The sequence below is a fragment of the Amphiura filiformis genome, chromosome 12, assembly GCF_039555335.1.
Source record: "Amphiura filiformis chromosome 12, Afil_fr2py, whole genome shotgun sequence".
In the NCBI taxonomy this organism is placed as follows: Eukaryota; Metazoa; Echinodermata; class Ophiuroidea; order Amphilepidida; family Amphiuridae; genus Amphiura; species Amphiura filiformis.
Window position 1 is genome coordinate 53,453,034 of NC_092639.1, and position 21,409 is coordinate 53,474,442.

The following is a 21,409-nucleotide window of genomic DNA, read 5'->3' on the forward strand; positions in this document are numbered from 1 at the left end:
ATTTCAAAAAATCAAAATCATTTGATATCAGAAGGACATTCTTCGTATTCAGAATGCAATTCGATATGTCAGATGTGCTCTTATGTCCCACAATAAATACAGTTCCAAATTGAACATAATTAAATTGGTGCTGAACATATCAGTTGTGTCGAGATTGACAATTTAAATCATCCTGCTGTAGAGACATGAACTTCAGGAATTTAAAGCTATTTTATATATCTAGCATGTGGGAATGTTGAAACTGTCAAATTTCAATCATTTTTATCGAATATTTCTGAATGATGTTGAAAAAAAAACCCCAAAAAACGGATCCTAGATTTTCATACCTAGTTTTTGAAAATCAATAAGATTTTTTTTACTGAAAAAATAATTAGTTATGGTTTACGTAATTTTTTGGGTCAAAATCACGGTTTTTGACGACTTTCTCCAAAAGTGAGCATTTTTAAATCTGACGTCACCATTGGATTCGTATGGTAATTTCCATTCGAGATATGTATACTTTTATACACTTTAGATCAACAATTTAAAAAGTTAAAAGGATTAGGCCCCTATAATATATATATCTTACTTGTCACCAATGTGCTATAATTTTTGAGAAAAATGCAAAAATGGGCACAAATTGGCCAACAAGTTTCTACGACCTATATTCATTCTACAGATGGCCGGTTTTAACAGAATCACCGTCGGACAAGTGCAAACATATCAAGCTTTCGTCAGGATTAGCCCTGATGCATCAGGTCAAAACTATTAGGAATTTTGAGTGTATATCACAGTGGACTGCCCCTCCCTTTCCACTTCTCTACAAAGACCCATTCAGTGATCCCAGCGCAAGTGTAAAAAAATTAAAATTGTTTATAAATTGCTTAAAAGTGAAGGATAAGTCATTCAAATTGTCATTTGGTATTTTTGAAATGACGAATTTGGCAAAAAATGAAGAAAACGGCAGTACTGAAGCCCCATTCAAATACATGTAACTAATTTAGATACTGTGAGTATCTAAATTACAGATTCGTGTAAAATGTCTTATTTTCTCTGAAATACATGGCTTTCGGCTGAACCACTAGCAGGCTATGTTAGCACATCTATGACAATGACAAAGGTACCAAAACCTCAATTTTGATGATTTGATCATCAAAATTTGATTTGATGATGAGCAAATCACTGAATGGGCCTTTTATAGATGACAATCTACACCAGGCACAAAGAGAAACTCGTCAGTTATATTCATCCTTACTGTTCAACAACTTGATAGTTTTAGATTATTCTGAAATATACATTTTGTTAATTGGACATTGCTTTCTCATTTGACACCCTGTTCGTGAAAAACGAACATGAATTGACCAAGATATGCGCCTCCAAAGCCTCAAACCCCAAAATCAAAAGTTGCATTTTCAACGATTTTCAATGGGAACGTATCGTTGTATTGCACACAAGCACCACGGGCCAATCAATAAAGCACACAGTGTAACAGGCACAATTGAATCGTTAAAATTGCAACTTTTCATTTTGGGGTTTGAGAGTTTGGAGGCGCATATCTTGGTCAATTCTTGCTCAATGTTCACGAACAGGGTGTCAAATAAGAAAGAAAAGTCCAATTAACAAAATGTATATTTCAGAATAATCCAAAATTATCAAGTTATTGAACAGCAAGAGTGAATATAACTGACGAGTTTCTTTTTGTGCCTGGTGTACTCTCATATCGTATTCATATCTTGTCAGTCGGCGAACCATTTGAAACCCTCAGTAACCCTCAAGCTGGGTCTGAATCTGGATAATGTCTTTATATAGTTTAGATTATCAATAAATATTGATAAAATAATTTATTAATATTGCTACACTGCAAAAAATATTTTACTCAATATAATATTGAGTAAAAAGGTCACAACTCAACAAATGAGTAAAAATTACTCAACATTGAGCTCATATAGGTCACAACACAACAAATGAGCGGATGAGTAAAAAATTACTCAACATTGAGCTCATATTGATAAATAGTACCCAACATTGAGGGTAATATCTATTAAAATGAGCTCAATGTTGGGCATTATTTACTCAATTTGAGTAATTAATGTTTTACTCATTTTGTTGAGTTGTGACCTTTGTACTCAAGTTGAGTAAAATAATTCTTAGAGTGTACGTTTTTCAGTTAAAATAGGCTATAATTTTTATTTCAACATTTTCATTTCAACATTGGGTAAACTGACGTTTTACAAAATTTCAACGCTGGCACATGAGTAGAACTGCTCTGGTTGGTCTGAACATCCGACCATACCGGTGCCATTTGGACAGATTCCCCAGTCGTTACCTGTTTGAACAAAAGAAGAAATGAAGATTTTTTAACAACTGGTTTTGTGTTAATAAAATTATGTACAAGGCTACATTTTAATATATTTAACAAAAACACGTTACTGTCTTGATAGGTGTGTGGGGGTGGGGTGTGTGGGGGGTTTGTGGGTGTGTTGGAGACGATTTAATTGACGGCTGAGACGAACTTAACCATCAGAGAAGGATGCAGTTAAAGTGGGTCGGAGGGGGCATTATCTAGCGGTGTTTGCACTCAAATATTCAGACCAATAAACCTGACGCACAGGCATGACAGAAGGAATGGTATGGGCTCTATAAAAAGAAATCTAGGCTTGATATAAGGGTGTCATTTCCATTCCTAGTTCATATGTTTTAACTTGGGACGGAGAAAACGACTAAAGCTTTCGTTCGTTTTAATATATTGGTTTTAACTCAAGAACCACAAAACCTATGGAAATATAATACAATTATTGGTTTCCATGACATATTTCATATAACATATCCGTAATGGCCTATTCGCTACTTGCATGGTTCAGCCATTATGCACTATGTGCGGGGAGAGCCTCGAACTGGCAGCATTCGCTACTTGCACGGTTCCGCCATTATGCACTATGTGCGGGGAGAGCCTCGAACTGGTTGCATACATGAATGGGAATTGAACGAGTCATAACGTTCTGTGTAAGGTTAAATCATTCTTCCTTTCATGTTTGCTACCAGTTCGTTGCACTCCCCGCACATAGTGCATAATGGCGGAACCGTGCAAGTAGCGAATGGGAATTGAACCAGTCATATAACATTCTGTGTAAGGTTACTTAAGGTTACACGAAGAAACGTATAAAAAACGTATAAAAGACGTATAAAGTTGTTCTCTAAAACCGCGTTTTCTCAGCAATCAAATATCGCAGTGAGTCAAATGTTGGTGCATGGATGTATCTTTACATTATTTTTGTGTGTTTATAAAAAAATTTAGAATCCGTTTGAAAATCCTTCGTTTAAATCATTTGTTCACAAGATCAAAAACACGTTCCATGCAGTTTTTTTTCAAATGTTCGCTCCGTATAAAACCACGCCGAGTGATTGTTTTCTCCTTTTTTGTATTGTACTACAAATCGATTAAAGAAATAATGACAAAAAATGAAAGAAAAAAGTGCCCCTCTGACCAAAGGGCAAAGGAAAAGAAAAAGGGCAAGGAGCCCCTTTTTCATCAAAATTGACCCCGATCATGGGCCAAAATAGTGTAAAATACAAAAATTTGTCACAATAAAGCAATTTTCGTCTCGATTATGGGCAAAAATAGTGTCAAATTCAAATTTTTTTGCGCGCTACGCGCGCATATCGCCCCAATTAAGCATTTTTAGAAGCTCGAAAACATGTACAGTCTCTCTAAAAACAAAAATTTCATGTTGCAACTGCAATTTCTTTCAGCTGTGCCTCTGAAACGTTTTTTGCCCCCCCTGACCAAGAAAGCTGGCTACGCCCCTGCTTGTACCCCTCCCCCGGCATCCGACCCGGCATGTCGCCCCTCACCCCCCGCCCGCCCCGACTCACGAGCTCCGGGCACGAGCTAAGCCAAGTTTCATGTCTTGACCGTGGATCAATACTAGTATTCTATTGTAAGTAGGCCTACGTCCCAGTACGCTTGTTCATTTTCTGCATGGCTGTTTCTGTTATGAACTTACGCCCCTCTGAAATCAAGCGCATGAAAAACTCTCGGCTAACCTTAAGGTTATTAATTATTTTAAACTGTTGTGATTTGGTAGTTCACAGCATCTTACGAATGGTAGTGAGCTTTGGCAAAACTGCATTGCTCAATTCATAGCGAGCGTGTAGAAGAATTAAAATATCACAGATATACTTTTATAGGTGCTGCGGTTCTCGAATTGTAAAGAGGGCTGAAACAACAACACTTTTGTAAAACGTACATAACTCATAAACAACAATAAATTAAGCAAATTTGCAAAGTATACGATTTGTAGAATGAACTTTTGCAAAACATCAATGTGTTAATGTTCAATAATATATTGATCTAGATAATGAAAATCGATTTTTAGGTTGCTTCGACCAACAATACCTCGTCTACCCTTAATTCTTCCTTTTATGTATGCTGGCAGTTAGAGTTGGCACAAATCCAAGTAGCCAATTATTGCCCACCTACCTGTGTTATACTTCCATTGAATGACGCATTCTTTACACGTGACTCTAGCTGGTAGCTGGATCTGGAATTTTATCTGTCCTTTTTGAGCGCCAATATTAAATCGGGTCTCTCCCTTGACGTTCTTTAAGACATGTTGATCGAAACACTCTTGGGTCAGTTTAGTGCCACGGCTGTCTCTGGCGCAGAGACGGAATTCAATCCAACCGTAGTGGTTGGCGGTAACATCGGGCTGTAGAATAAGAAATAGCATTTATAGATATGGCACAAATGGAACTGCAGATATGTAGCAGCAATATTATTGCAGTGGAAGCAGGGGCGTAGCTAGCTTTCATGATCAGGGGAGCGGCAAAGACGAAAAATATTCCCAGTTGCATCATTTTGACCTGTTATTATTGGTGTGATAGGTCTATATACATAATATACAGAAACTGTTACATGTAAAGTATTTGAGCGTCCCAGAAAGGGCCTCATGTGCGCCATGTGCGCGTAGCACGCAAACATTTGATATTTCACTATTTTAGCCTATGGTCGGCATGAATTTTGGTAGGAAAGGTGTTCCTTTGCCATTTCCTTTTCCTTTGCATTCTCGATTTTCTCTTCCATTTTTGTCGGAGGGGGGGGGGGCACTTTTCTCTTTCATTTTTTGTCAGGGGCGGGTACTCTGCCCCCGGGCTGCGCCGAGTGGATGTACACGATTATGTAAAAATCTGCATCAAAAGCGAATATGAGTAGATTTTATAATTATTGCACAATATTATTGTTAAAAAATAACGAAAAGACTAGTAGGCGCGGCTGCTACTTGTCTTTCCATGGGCGCCCTTCTACTGTTCCATTCAATTTTTTACAACTTGTGAATCACAAGATCATATCTTAAAATACTGTCAATCAAAATGAACCAAAATTACACACAGGATTACCTTAATACTCTACTCAAAACACATGTCAGTAACCAAGCAGTTGTCCAACTGACACAACAGCAAAATGCACTGTCATGGGACAGCTTCCTGGACTTCCGTCACTTTCACAGACCAACATTTGGCACCCAGGACAAAAAATCTGTAAGAATGCACACAAGATCCTTGCACAGATGATAAAACGGTGCTGCTTTCTGCTTTTCATACACTTTTTTCATGAAACAGGGCTGGGCTGTGAATGTGGTCCAGGAAGCTGTCCCATGTCAGTGCATTTTGCTGTTGTGTCAGTTGGATAACTGCTTGGTTACTGACATGTTAAAGTAGAGTATTGAAGTAAATCTGTGTGTAATTTTGGTTCAATTGATGGACAGGATTTCAAGATATGACCTTGTGAAAAATTATAAGTTTCTTTTTGAGCTCAGTTTAGTCTTAAGTATGAAAATAGTTCATGAAACAAACGATTGATTGAGTCAAACAACTTATTGTTTCTCTTGTTGACATTATACTCTTTTTTTCGAGTTGGAAATACGTGGATCTTAAGGCAGTTGTTGCAACTTAACCTCTTTTGAATTTTCTCAAAACATGACAACTTCCTCCACAAAATTCAGCATATTGTCGTTTATGTTTGTAATCGGCATAAAAACTTCACACGGGGACCACTTTCTGATGCTACAATATGCCACACTCATCACCCAGCAAACACAAAACGTTTTCAAAACGTTTTATACAGGTTATATTTTGGGTTTTTGGTTTTGGTTAAACCGTTTTAATAACATTAAAATGTCGGGTTATATAAAGGTCATGGAAACATTTTAAAACGTTTTATATGAAAACACACTACAAAAATATACAAAAATATTTGTAAAATGTTTTTAAAATGTTATTGTAAAATATATTTTGCAAACATTTTTTGCGAAATACTTAAGTAGCATTATGTTAGCATATTTGCAGTAAGTTATCATAAAATATTTTTGAATGTTATGAAAACATTTTATGCCCTTTATATACCCTTTGTATAACCCGACATTTAAACGTTTTCTGACAACCTTTTCTAACCTATTGCGAATTAGTTCGAAAACGTTTTGTGTTTGCTGGGCAGTTGTAATAACCCTATTCAATAATACCGTTAACTGACAGTTATATAGCATATACTTTATATTCTTTGGCATAATCAGAAAGGTTGAGGCAGCAGGTCATCTCAAAACTCTAAATAAACCCAACAAGTGATTTCGTATATAAGAACACACCCTTTAATGACATCATACCTACCACTAATTCAGCCACCTGACCAGCGAAGTAGGTCTGTGTGATAATTTGGTTATCAAAGATGCCACCATCTTCGTGTTCACGTGGCTCAGGATCGGCCCAGTTATCACCACATACACCGCATCTACCACCGTTCTGTTGCCATTGCACCTGGAAAAGAGTATCATAAATGGACGAATTAAAGGGGTGTGAACAGATCAACAGTCTCATCCTCCACCCGACTTACCTCATCGTTAATCATATTCTGGTATCATATGAAAGAACCCTTTTTTTCTCATTAGCATTTTGAAATTTGGCGTTCAGAATTGCTGAAGAAATCGCAATAGTTTTGTGGTTACCACAACTCACCTTTTCGGAAAATCCCATAAGCCTTTGCGAGTACACCTGAGAACTCGTCATTTGACGTCACGCCGACTTGTAATGCGCAGTAACTATGTCCGATAAACGATGTGCGCATCGGTGCAGATCGGCGTGACGTCAAATGATGAGTTCTCAGGTGTACTCGTAAAGGCTTATGGGATTTACCGAAAAGGTGAATATCGATGGTTTCCGTGCGCATTGCTTTGTGGGTAATGTCCTACCAATTTCATTTTAGCTTCTCCGAAGTTAACCGCATGGACGAAAACAGACCATTACCAGAAATGATCAATTATTCAATTTTGTAGGCCTATTTTTAAGAGCAAACTAATTTGTATTATTCAATAGAGGTGTTCTTGGTGTCATTCATTATATATCCGTATTGTTTACGATCTTCATTTAGATATAGTATGCATAAAACGATGCACAAAATTTAGTTTAGCGCTGATGGTGTAAAACACATTAGTCTAAATTAGAGTTGTCTATAATTTGATCGTTACATCCAAATAATTAGGCACTATAATATGAATGATGTACTTTTGATGCATTTTACGTTTATTGAAATGTCTAAAAAGTCGGATAATGTGGCCAGTGTTTCTATATAAATACGAACATGTATTTCTCTTGTCCAAGATTATCTTGAGCTGACCAAGATTATCTTGACTTGACCACAATTATTATCTTGCCCTGTTCACATTACTTAATATAATCGACAGTTGATCAGACTTTGAACAAAATAAATTTAATGGATAATGGAACAACAGACGATGGTTAGACGCAAGGAGGATTGATATAACAAGGAGAAGCAAAAGATTACATAACGCATTGTTCTTTTGTGCCAATTTGATTTGCCGACAAGCTATTTATCGAGCGGTACCTTTTGTTCAGGACAAAAAGGTTCCGCCATTAAATTGGTAACTGACCTGACAGCATATTAACGCTTTACCAGGCAGGCTACTGTCAAAACGTGATCAAAAGAATGTACATGAAAGCGAGCGAGAGCGAGAGGTACCTTTTGTTCTCATCCAGCCCATGGGTGTGATTGAGTCTTCGCCAGCACACAAAAAAGCACACTTTTCCGTCGTTGTACGATTATTTACGGCCCATCTTAATTTAAGTGCCTCATTTAAATAAATTCAATAGAGTTGTTGATCGATTACCCGTAACAACGTGGCGTGCCTGCCAGGTATATAGGTCTTTGATGTCTATCTGTATCACTTTCTCTTAACTAAGTATTTCGCAGTATATGTTGTCATTGTGTGGAAAATGCAAGCAAATATAAATGCATCAACCAGCAAGAAAAATTAACCCGCCCGAAAGCACTGCGAGTACTACGCGGAGTGCGCACCCATGCTCGCCTCGTATTTTACTAACGTTTGCTCTGATTGGTTCTCACTATCTAGGAGTGTATGAATGTACAATAAATGTGCGAAAATTAAATACTTCTTATCTAAACACAATCGGTCCTACCGCCTGATGTCAATTGTCCTATATTATTATTCAGAAGTGCTTGGGAAAACAACATGATTTAGCCCTCGAACCAAGTCAAATATATATCACTATGTAAATATTGTATTGGCAGATAAAACAAGAAACACAACTGATGAACTGTGCTGCCCGATAATATCCATGATATTGTACAAAATTGCCAATGACAACTTGTTATTTTTAGCTTTTATCACTGAGCATCTTAAAGGCTTACTCATAACACGCGATACCAATAATTTCATTAGACATAAAGAGGATCTCAGCTTGTAATCTCAATGTTGGTATCACCAGTCTTATTATACACACATCAAAAAAAGTAATTACTCCCCCCCCCCTTTAATGAATGACCATTATTCCCAAAATCGTATGCTGAATTTGTAACACGCATTGGAAGCAGAATTTATTTCTCACACCTCACATCACACCTCATTTGTTGCAATGGTCCCAATATGGATATCACAGCGAACATTTAAATTTTTTAGATTCGAAAGTTGCAGTAAAATCCAATTGCCTTGTGTCCAGCGTCCATGTTTGGAAGGAAATGTGTTTGGCGCTCATTAGATTATTCTTTTTGTTTCCGAATTTTGAGGAGGTCAAAACATATGATAATCAATAACAATTGTCATTATTCACATCAGTGGTTATTGCTTACTAATTCCATATTGAAACATAACAAGTTCAATATTTTCTGTGAGCAACAAGTTTACAAGAAGTAGAAGACCAAGGGTCAAAATATTATGTTGGTACGAGGGGCGCCAAGAAGTTCGTAGAACATAGCCAAATTCATTCTCACTTTTGGAGATGGTAACTGCATACCTTAATGCACCCGTTGCATTTTTTCTTGAAACCTTCTATGACAACAAAATGTTTATCCTGGGCTCAAAACTATTAAACAGGTCGGAACAAAATGATCTGAACAAAATGGCCATACGTGGCTGTGGATTCAATCTACCATGGCGATTTCTCAATTGACGTGTGTCAATTTTTAACATCAAAAGATATTTGAACAAATAACTTGCCAACTTACTGTCTTTCCTCCGCAATAGCCCTCCATATCATTGTAGTCTTTCCCCGACTCTGGGACATCGAATCCACGTCTCCATTCTGTGCCTCTGCCTGCTGGTTCCCACATACGACCGTGGGCATCCACATACACCGCACTCACCGCAACCAACACTAACAAGATAGCACTCTTAGCCATGACTTAGTTTTAGTGAAAGATGGTCGATGAAACAAGTAAAAAACATTTCACCTCACTGATTCTTATATTCAAGTGTGTTGGTAAACTTTGATAGCGTATTAAATGATAATGCATAAAGCAGTATACAGACTTTTTATTGTACGTACAATATTGTATGTACAATATGTCCGTTATTTAATCTATTGCCATTCTATTTCCAGTAATGTTTAAGTTCTAACGAATGTTTGATGACGTAAAATCGATAATATATTTCTGCTAGATATTGTATGTAACATATTATCGATTTTTCGTCATCAAACATTCGTTAGAACTTAAACATTACTGTAAATAGAATGGCAATAGATTAAATAACGTACATATTGTACATACAATATTGTACGTACAATACTCGGAGTCTGAAGCGTGCTTAAGTGGGGCGTGGCTGCGAGTGGTTTGTGTGGTACTTGGACACTGTCAAACTGACCATTGTTTACACTAGTCTAGGGCCCAGACGGGGTGTGGTTGTCATGAACGACGACTGGTAGGAACAACAAAAACTGGCTCTGAAGGAGACTATGTTTGTACATGTACACACATCGGTTTTTTTGGTAAACATCTCTTAATGAATGTTAAATTTGACACTTAATTCTGGATGATAACACTCCTGTCAATCTAGACATAAAACTGACCATCAACACTGACTATCTAAAATAAGCTGAAATTTTATTTCACATCTGATTTGATAGTGAATGTAATGAGAAACTAGCACATTTTGGTTAGAATACAATTCAAAAACAGCAGAGCAACACTTAATAAACATTCATACAAGTTATTGGCCAAGGCTTATAAAGTCAGTAGCGTATCGTGGGTCATCCGATGGGGGTGGGGGGGGCACCGACCATGATGGGGCACCGGGTATGGAGATTTTTTAAATTTTGCAATCGATGGGGGGGCACGTGACCCGTGCCCCTATGACGCTACGCCACTGTATAAGGTATAGGTGTGTTAATTATTTATTAGCACTAAAACGTGTGAATTGTACAAAGATATTAATGTTAATTACTAACTATTACTACGTATACTTTTAACATTATCTTATGTTAATAATAACATATGTACATTTGTCTCACATCATATTTTCACACGTTTTAGTGTTAATAAATTAGCACTCCCTATACCTTCACTGTACAAGCCTTAGCCATGAATGTGTATAAATTTTTTAGTGCTGCTCTGCTGTAGTTGCAGTGTAGACGATTTTCTCTAATTGTTTCCAGCAAAGCATACAGATTAAACTCTCATAAATCGTGTATATGACTAGACTCTTTTTAAATTTGAAAAAAAAACACGTTTTCCACCGATTTTCATATTTTAGTTGCTCATTTTGCAGTTGCTGTCGGTGCTTCCGCGGTACGTACCAGCTCGTCATGGCTGTAATTAAATAAAATACCCCCACACAAAAGCAACGACAAACAAGCAAACAAAACAACAACAACAACAACAAAATGAGCTGATCTTAAAAAGTGGTCTTCAACCAGGTCACTGGACATGGAACCAATTAGCCCAAAATGAACTTGAAAAAGGCACAATAGAACAGACGATTTTTTATACCTCTAGAAACCACAAGAGGACCCCCCAAAAAAAAAAAAAAAACAGGTCCCTAATGAATGTGTGCTAATTCATTTCATGCAACTCATAAAGCGTCGCAACGAACACAGTCTTTCACCACCCTTTTTGAGGCGCCCGCTACGGCGGGACCCCTTATTTGAGTTGACTTTACAAAAAGCTTCTAATTTCGGTGTTGCTAGATTTACTTCGCAACTGTTTTCCTTAAAAGTACGCCCAGCTTAGAAATAAGAACACAACTTGCTTGGTTGTGATTTGATTATTGTTTACTAACATGCACGGGATGAAATCTTATAGGCCGGTTTTCCTTTGTTTAAAATACAAAATTAATGGACTCATAAAAACACCAAATAAACCGATGGCGCTGTGCAGCTTTGGCGGCTGGTGCAGCGAGTGGAGACAGGCGCTTGGTGTGCTTTCATGGTTTAGTTTTGCGGATTGGGAGATGTTTATAATTTTGGGTTGTTTAGTATAATGTATTTTTTTATAAACATTGTCAGGGCAATAATACATCTGTTTAAATGAATGAAATGAAAGGTACTTTGTAAAAGCAAAATACTTATTCTTGTCTTCTATACTATCAATCATAACAGTCTTACCCCTGCTTAACAAAATTCAAAGATATTCAGTATCCAATGCAATATCCTCACTACAACAAAACTCCCCCACCCCACATGAGCACAAATTGACACGGAAGCTTCAATTCAATCCAAAACGGTCCTGTCATACACCTCCCCCACTCAAACACATATATTTTGCATTTACTCATCTTCCCCTCGTCCCTATAAAAAATAATTCTAATGCCAAATCTAAACACCATGGAATACACCACCATCACGACCAAGCTGACATTGGGCGTCCCATTCCTTTTTAAAGGAATTTTTTATTTCAGTTGGCTCTCTCGTGCAAGCTATCCATGTGAAAACTACAGATGTTGTAAGTTGACATATCAGTTGTTGACCTTTGTTAATCTGATTTGAATTTTCAGTTACTTGTATGTTTTATCTGATAAAAAATTAAAATTGTATGTGTTCTTATCATGGATCTGTCTAGTACGTCGAGAAGTACCCTGGGCAATGCGCCCAACCGAACTAAGTGCCAAATCGACCTCATCTTCTTCGTCTTATGTCGTGGAAGATGGGTTGGGAGGGCTGACAAGTGTGCTCCTGGGTGGACTAAGACCTGTCCATCTTTCAATTCCGGGATCTGCATGGTATAAAGTCATGCCACACATGAAGTTTGAAAACAGAAGTAGTCACAAAACGGTAACACGTTCTGTAATAGGCTATGTCATCTCATATTGTCTATGTAGGATCGTTCTCCATATTTTTGGATACAAAATTACTTTTACCTTTGACATTTTCTTGATTATACCAGACAATAGCAGATGCTTGGGAGTTTCCTCCACCATACCCACATTGGATTAAATTTGATTTGATTTAGCTATTAGGCACATAAACGTAAAGGTATAGGGCTTAGTTTGTTTTGTTTATAGCTCCCTCTTCAGAAGTATTTAATTATATTTGTACTTGCTCAAGGAGCACTCGGTGCGAATTTTGTTCCACAATTATTTTATGGGGTTCTTTTTTATGCCATTAGAGAATGAATTTGGAGACAACCATCTGATAATTGAATATATGAATACAAAAGCCACCTAAGTCCATACTTTGGCCAAATTGAGTTAAGCATGGGACATTGTTGCTATACATAGGCCTGTCATATGCATGAAAGAACAACTCAAATTCATTCTCTGTGTCTATTGGGCATGTGAAAAATAGCATGTATGAAAGAATCACCCAATTCCATGATTTGAGTCTTGTAACACATTGATTGAAATCCAGTATGTATAAAAGTCCACTTGTAACACATTCATTGCTAGAGAATGACTTTTGAACAAAAATGGGTTTAATAAAGGAAAGTGTGTGGTTTATATTACATGGCAGAATGTTTATCAACATTATACATACCTGTGTGCTTTATTTTGTTTTATCTTACTAGTGGTAATCTCATTCTAACATTGTTGTCTTTGTACATGATTCAAAAAAAGTCCAAAATTTAAAATGAACCCCACGAAGTCCCTGAAATGCTAATCGTCATACCTAATACAGGTTAATCCACTCATTTGCACGTAAAACTTACCATATTGACCAGGTAAATCTAACTGATGGAATTAAAATGATACACGGGTTTTTCTCTCAAAATAACTTCGCATGGACTTAGGTGGCTTTTGTATTCATGTATTCAATTACAAACACTCGCTGAGCAGCAAGACCTTCCATCTAAGCTTTTAATCCGATAAGCTGATTATCTATTTGTTTTCATGATTTGGAAGACATTCTTTGATGTATTACTGAGCTCAATCATCTGAAATTACTGGAGCGTGAGCCACCCAGGCTGATGGCTCAGCATATTATTTTATTGTCAGAAGGTTTTCTCCAAATTCATTTCCTAATGCACCTTTAAGTACCTAAAATGGCCTAAAATAGGGCTATACAGTGCGCTAGTTTTTGAGAAAGGACATACAAATTATTGTATACCACTGATATGTTTGGTCTTTTCAAAAATAAAAAACAGCTGCCTAGTCTCTTACAATAATCAAGATCGCCTAGAAAGACACTAGAATCCTGTTGACAAAAATAGGACGTGTATGGTTACGAACGGAAATCCACACACCCACTAAGCAAGAGAAGAGCTTAATCTTCCAGACAGGGGGGGTAGATTTCAAATGGGGTTACCTGAATGAATGACTCCATCTGAAAGGGGGTGTTTGGATTTCAATTGGAATGGCCTGTTATGCTACAAATCCCTCTTTTTCAGTAATTCTTTTTGACAGTTTCATTCCCAAAGAAATGTATTCCCTGTCCCTGAATGTACCACTTTAATCATAGATCCTGTTCCAGGCTATGGTTTAAAGAAAGTCTCCGGCAATCACAACATTATGCCTTATTATGTTAGAAAAATAAATATCAAACTCATATTGACCTTGAACAAATAAAAACAACCGTCTGTCACCACGCGATATGCAAATTTCCCGGGCACCGAAATTTCCTGTGGCAATGACGTCCCAGTAACACAATGAAGGCAGACGACAATAATTGAGCACAAATAACCATGACGTCATTGCCCAAGACAATTTCGGCGCAGGAGTTTTGAATAACGCGTGTTGAGAGCCGGCTGTTTTTATTCGTTTTTATGGTCAACATGAGTTTGTTTTAAATAAAATCATGCGATTCGTGCTTGATAATTGTTTTTCTAACATATAAGGCAGAATGTTGTGATTGTCGGAGTGTTCCTTTAATCACACTTTAGTGAGTGTATCAGTTTTTCGTACAGCCAAAGGTCCAAAGGCAATGACCCAGGCGATCAGTTACATAAGGTGATCTTTTTCAGCCCAGCTTTCCAGGAAGTGACCCTCTCCCGGGGCAATAAGTTGTCAAATGTTGACAATTGACAATGATCGGTAACAGGTGTTGTCATGTTGGAAGCAGTGGCATAGATTTCTTCCTGACATGTGGGAAAGGGGGTTGGACAAAATTCTTGATGTATAGTGAAACCAGACCCTATTTACTACAGAATATTAAGTTATGGTACAAATGCGCGATAAAGTTTGCCATATTAAAGCTAAAATGGTGAAATATTGCGCATTAGTGGACATTTTGTAATTGTAATTTTTATGCTAAAATTGCCAAATATGAGGTTAATTTGGTCAAAATATTGGGAAGATTTATCGACCTATCCCCGGATTTACCCTATGGGTAGAAGCATTTTGTGGCCATGTGGTGTTGAATGAGTAAAACGAGGCCCGTGATTCTACTAAAAATAAAAGCTGTCTGCTAGAAACACCTACATTTATTCATAAGATAAGACTACTCCCTATATTGCCCGAATATGATAAAGTTACTTTCTACGTAAAGAAGTAAGTTATTATTTTTCTTCAACAAGTTTCCATATACGTTTGAAACAAAATACTTATTAATTTTAAATTTACGACGATTCGCGGCATCTTTTTTTGTTTGCTTCAACTTTTGATGTTATTACTTAGCTGTTGTGAATTGGTCGAATAGTGGTGTCCTGTGAATAGTAATGACCTCTGGCGAAAAAAATTTGAAGCTGGCTTTACGAAGAATTCAAATATCCCAGTTAAGCTTTTGTAGGTCTTCTGGGTCTAGAGTTATGATGTAAAAGTGTCTAGACGAAATATCTTCATAAAACGACACTTATCTCAAGAACCGCAATAAATTTTTACAAGATTTCAACATCTGCACACCCATAGAACTGCTCTGGTGTGTCCGAACAGCCATTCATTCCCGTGCCATTTGGACAAATGCCCCACTCGTTACCTGCCAAATGAATCATGACATAAATTGATTGAAGTATTTCAATTTTTAAGAGCATAAGGTTTTAGAATACGATCAACGTTTTGCCTTAACTTTTATTGACACTGACATCAAATTGTTAGGGCTTGCCTGCATTTATTTAACCACCCTGTATATTTACCTGTGCTGTATTTCCATTGAATGGTACATGCATTGCCTTTTACTCCAGCAGGAAGCTGAATCTGGAATTTGATGTAGCCTTTCTGGTGTCCGATATTAAACCTTGTCTCTCCTTTTACATTTTGCAATAGATGCTTATCTAGACACTCATGAGTCAGTAGTGTGTCACGGGTGTCTCTGGCACAGAGGCGGAACTCAATCCAGCCAAGGTGATTGGTCGTTAACTCTGGCTGGAATGGGTAAAGTAAAGTTGGTAAATTTGAGGTTACAAAAAGCTTGATCGTTGGTTAGAATGATTATGTAGAGATTAATGACTGCGCCATGATGCAGTCATGTCTACAGTAGAATTTATCTCGACCTTTGCAGGACTTAACCCCATTAAAAGCTATTAAACCAAGATAACACTCATTGAAACAGCTCAACTGATTAAATCGGATCTTTTCTGGTTGTGCACAAGTGTCTGTTTTCATGTGCGATATCGCAATAAAGCTGGTATTATAGCTTCAGTTGGGTAACCGATTATAAAGGAAACGAAAGGAAACAATGGTATGTGTACCTTTGTTCACGAAATGAGACAATGGTCTGCTTTTTGTAAACCAGCATTCTTGAAAATGAGCAACATAATGATTGTTGACTTAACACGGTTTGGAAATAATTTCTTCATATTTTTGGTGTTATCTGTCGTTTACATATCCTTCCTAAAACACAAAAGTGCGACCCTCTCCAAACACCTAAATTAGCTAAAAATTTAGGACATGTTACAAAACTATATTGTCTAGAATTTTAGAGGAGTACTTTTAATATTGGCCGGTTATTTTTCACACAGCGACGTTAACTAGGCAATGTACTATTACCTATAACATTAACTAAAACACCAAAGTACGAATATTTCCAAACATCTAAATTAGCTAAAAATTTAGGACATGTTAAAAACTATATTTTCTAGAACTTTAGAAGAGTACTTTTAATATTGGCCGGTTATTTTTCACACAGCGACGTTAACTAGTCATATCCCCATACTTTTAACGTAGGGCTATTTGTAGAGGTCACGCGTCAATGGGAAAGAGCACTGTGTATTGTGTATAGGAAAACGGACAGTAACTGCAGTATGCAACAGTTGTTTTGAGAGTATTGTGAAAAATAACTGATACAAAGTCATTAACCTCTTTCAATACCTTTATTTTTGCTATTAATTTTATCATTATTTTTTCCTTTTTTTGTTCCAAAGATTTGGTCACGACACATTAGCATTGTTCTTCTTCTATAATATCCCTACAAAGATGCACTTTATATTAACTTAAAACACTTCATCAAATGTAGAAACCCCATTAGCTCAATCGGTAGAGCATCAGACTCATAAGGTCGAGGTCCCTGGTTCGAAGCCCGGTAGATACCCTAAGGTAAGTGACAAGTATATATAAAGCTAGGAAATGTGTGAATTAATTCGAGACTCAATCCAAGCATAGTATTCACTGCTAACTAATATTTTTGATTTTTGTTTCATAGTTTTTGTCTCATTTTGCTTATTTTCCAATGGTTGGATCAACGTTGGCAAATGGTTGGCTATAAAGGTCGAATAACCCTCATCATGACAATGTTGGGCCGACGGACAAAATTACGTTGGCCCATCGTTCACCTACCAACATTGTGCCAACATCCAGCAATATGTTGTGTCAACGTAGGGCCAACTATGCTTTGCTATATATCTGGGATGTTCTATGTTACCAAAAATGTCCAATTGCGGGCGATCAAGCAAAACGAGGTTATTTTCTACCAAATTCTTAATGTTAATTCTTTATTGTGTAAGTACGCAACATTTCAAATATAAGTTATTTTTTTATTTTTCTTATGACATATATTTTGATAATATACATTAAACTAACGCCAATTAAAAGGACTTACAACCATGATGCTAAAATCTGAAATATATATTTTTCAGGACAATGTTCAAAACTAGCTTGATTAGGTGAATATTTCTACTCACCACTAATTCAACCACTTGTCCTGACATATAAGTCTGTACAATGATATTATTATCATATTTGCCGCCATCTTCATGATCACGTGGCTCTTTATCTGACCAGTTATCTCCACACACACCACATTTACCGCCATTCGTATTCCATTGTATCTGTATTGAAACAAACAAAGCTGATAAACGAGCGAATGTTATCCAAAGGCTTGGTGTGTCATTTCCGCCCTTTGTGCACGATTTTCCCCTGAAGGGAAAACGCTCAAAGTATGTTATAGACGAATCCAACGAGCCAAGTCATGGTCAGGATTTGGTCGGCCATCTTTGGGTCCCCGCAACACCAAAAAGCCGCTTAAAAATCGATGTTAGATTATTTTGTGTTGTAAACTGTCATCATTCTTTTGTCTACGTGTAACATGGGTGTTAGAATGCAGTTTAAAATACCCCCCACGGCCGCATTATTTCACATTTTAGGTGAGATTGAGCCGACGGGGACCCAACTTTGGCAGCCATTGAGGTATATGAATGCGTGAAATTGGATTCGTCTATACGCCTTAACTCAAGAACCGAAAGAACCGATATGGAAATATATACATATATTTGACTCATGTCCCATTGAATAGATGAGTTGACTTCTGACGTCATTTTTTTTTTTTTGGCAGTATGCGCGCGCATCATATTTTGTTCCGGGTCCGTGGTTTTAAAACTCCCGCCACATCACAATAAGGCAATTGAACAGTGTAGTGGTTGTATGCAGTTCGCTCAAGTATATCGAAATAGCAGTCCCTTGCTTTTTTTGATAAACATTGAGGTCAACTCATCTATTCGCCGTAGAAGTGACGTAATTAATCGGATTAACTACCATAGCAATAGATTAATACAATTTTGAATATGTCGCCCTGCACTACAACGTTCACATGGTACCTATGCATTGGACCATAGATGTCAAAGAAAGGCTGATCAATCGCACCTGTAAGATTAATATCTTTGAAAAGAGCGATATTGTATTCAATATATATTTGCTGACATACACAGGTGATTAGTGCAATCTGGATGTAGTGCAGGGCGATCTATTCAAAAATTTGTTGCTATAGTAGTTAATCCGATTATTACATTACTTCTACGGCGAATAGATTAATGTATTAATATTTAAAAAAAAGTACACTACGGTTTTTTTAGATAAATGGCTTAAACCAGAAAGATGTAATTTTGTCATCCTATATATTTGCCTTAACCCCTATTTTGGGACCGAAAAACCCCTTTCCCACGACATTTAGAACAATTTATGGTTACCCACTTTTGGGTTGAGTGGAGAGAGAGGAGGCGCCAACACACAAGGGTGGATTAATTAAGTCCAGTAATTATTGTAATTGGTTCGAAACCCAAACACCTGCAGCTCTATCTTCTCATTCGGACAGGCAACAAAGGCGCTATATGATAATGTTGAATATGTTATAAACTTTACTCACACCCCTGCCTCCACAGAATGCCTCGTTGTCATTGTAATCCTTCTTGGCCTCAGGAACCTGGTGGCCACGTCTCCATTCTGTTCCTCTGCCAGGTGGCTCCCAGAATCTACCGTGCCCACTCACATACACAGCACATGCCACCAATAAAACAGCCAAGCACAGTGAACGCACCATGGTGAACGATTGAGAGTAAAAAGGCTGACACCTTGATGAGCTGTCTTTCTTATACTCAATTAACCATGTTAACGTCAAAGTATTTGTGTGTGTCAATCAAATGCCTTGCAATTGATAATATTGCAAACACACGGATAACTTTTTCAAATTTGGCGAATATATATTCATGTTTTATCTCCCAACGTCATGACTGTAGATTTGTAAAGATTACAGCTATTCTGAAGTATTCATTATTTGTGTAGCCTATATATAACTAATAACTATAGTTGATACGCGATATTCATAACAGTATTTTATGGGAATATTTGTCTAACCCATTATTATGTTTATGAACCTCATATGTCGTCACATTGCGGGTATAATTCAGTACTGGATAAGAATACGAATAAAATACGAATTTCAGTGTAATGATAGTACTGATTATTTTAAACACAGTTCTCTATATATTATTTTAAACACAGTTCTCTATATATTAAAGGAAAAGAGTAGGATAATTAATAACTGAATAAACGGTATATTCGAAAACAAATGTCGAATACTCACTGTGACGTAGAAAATTTAACGACATTGAAACAAGTATAACCACGTACTAATTAAGAGAGTTTTTCTTTTGTCAAAACCAATATGAAGAAAACTTACTAGTTTTTCTTGCTGACAGTTTCGTCAGTGAGCCACTGACTTTATCAAAGCTTGGTGTTGTTGTGATGATCCAACAGCTGATGACTGGCGGGAAAATATGTCACTTCCGGTAGCGATGTTAGTCTTGCTAGCAGTCTTCAGAAGTGGATCATACACGTGACTAAGATTGTAGACCCCCTCGTCTCTGTTCATTACTCCTCTCTTCCTGATCTGGAACGATTCCTTAATCCATCTCGCTTTCCTATCACTCTCTCTAAGATTTTAGACTCCCCCAATTGATAATATGATTAGCCCTGGCTACGTGATCACTTATGGCTGAGTTCTTAAAATGGCTCTCGGATTCTTTTCTCTTTGACGTTGTGTATTTTTGTTGACTCGATTTCTCCGCCTCCCTCCTGTGATCGTCCAGTCGCGTGCCGAAAGTTCTTTTGGTTTCACTGTATTTCACCGTATTGGTCTCCCTATTTACTAATGTGCCAATCGACGAATGCCTTGCCATAATCCGTGACAGATTCGAAAAAGATCCGGATCTTTAAAAACGCACGCTGCTAGAGGTAGAAGACATTATGATTTTAATGAAGTTTGTTCTGACAACCACTTACTTCACCTTCCGGGGCACCATTTACAAACAAAAATTTGGTGCAGCGATGGGTTCACCGGTCAGTCCCCTCACAGCAAACATTTTCATGGAATGGTTAGAACAGCACGCCATCCTTACTGCCCCCTTACAGTGTAAACCCCGCCTCTGGAAACGCTATGTAGACGACATTCTAGAAATAGTTTTTTGGACACCCTCATAATCCGTAAATCCGACAATTCAATCAAGCTTATGGTCTACAGAAAAAAGACCCATACAGACCAATATATGTCTTTCACGTTCCATCACCCTCTTCATCAGAAAATGGGAGTTGTGCGCACGTTACTAGATAGAAAAGACAGAATAGTTACGGAAGCGGATGATAAGGTCAAAGAGGAAGAACACATAAGACAGGCTCTAGCTAAGTGTGGTTATCCCAAATGGACAATTGATAAAGTCAAGAAACAAATGGAAGCCAAACATCAAGGAAAGACAAAGACAAATAAGAGCACAACATCTGAGCAAAAAAGTAAAGGTTTGGTGGTGATACCTTACGTAGCGGGTGTGTCGGAAAGAATCAGTAGAACTTTCAAAAAACACGACATAGCGACCGCTATGAGACCTTACGATCCGGAAAATGGTGGTCCACCCGAAAGATAAACAAGATCCTGTCAAAACCCCCAACTGTGTTTATGAAGTTCATTGTGGAAGTTGTGAGCTAACCTACGTCGGTGAAACCAAAAGAACTTTCGGCACGCGACTGGACGAACACAGGAGAGAGGCGGAGAAAGCGAG

At 37.4% G+C, this 21,409-nt stretch overlaps 1 protein-coding gene across 3 annotated transcripts; it reads right to left on the reverse strand.

The window, feature by feature from the left end:
• Positions 1–2,162: 2,162 nt before the first annotated feature.
• LOC140166403 (uncharacterized) lies at positions 2,163–19,545 on the reverse strand. 3 transcript variants are annotated; one of them, XM_072189859.1, is made up of 4 exons: positions 9,512–9,686; positions 6,643–6,789; positions 4,460–4,688; positions 2,163–2,305 (listed from the first exon to the last, which is right to left on the reverse strand). In XM_072189859.1, the coding sequence occupies exons 1-4, from the start codon at positions 9,683–9,685 to the stop codon at positions 2,208–2,210; spliced, it is 648 nt and encodes a 215-aa protein (XP_072045960.1). In that variant the 5' UTR covers position 9,686; the 3' UTR covers positions 2,163–2,207. The 3 variants fall into 3 exon arrangements, with proteins under 3 accessions (XP_072045960.1, XP_072045961.1, XP_072045959.1); XM_072189860.1 differs by lacking the exons at positions 2,163–2,305; positions 4,460–4,688; positions 9,512–9,686 and adding exons at positions 15,785–16,013; positions 17,768–17,914; positions 19,225–19,545 and having other exon boundaries at positions 6,653–6,789; XM_072189858.1 differs by lacking the exons at positions 2,163–2,305; positions 4,460–4,688; positions 6,643–6,789; positions 9,512–9,686 and adding exons at positions 13,572–15,627; positions 15,785–16,013; positions 17,768–17,914; positions 19,225–19,541.
• Between the last annotated feature and the right edge of the window lie 1,864 nt (positions 19,546–21,409).

What these genes read in the sequence shown, in the direction of transcription:
- LOC140166403 (XM_072189859.1), bottom strand. Translation starts at nt 9,685, where the DNA reads ATGGCTAAGAGTGCTATCTTGTTAGTGTTGGTTGCGGTGAGTGCGGTG. An exon ending in GTCAGGTGGCTGAATTAGTG is followed by an intron (nt 4,689 to 6,642) that starts GTAGGTATGATG and finishes CTTATTCTACAG; the next exon opens with CCCGATGTTACCGCCAACCA. An exon ending in TCAATGGAAGTATAACACAG is followed by an intron (nt 2,306 to 4,459) that starts GTAGGTGGGCAA and finishes TTGTTCAAACAG; the next exon opens with GTAACGACTGGGGAATCTGT.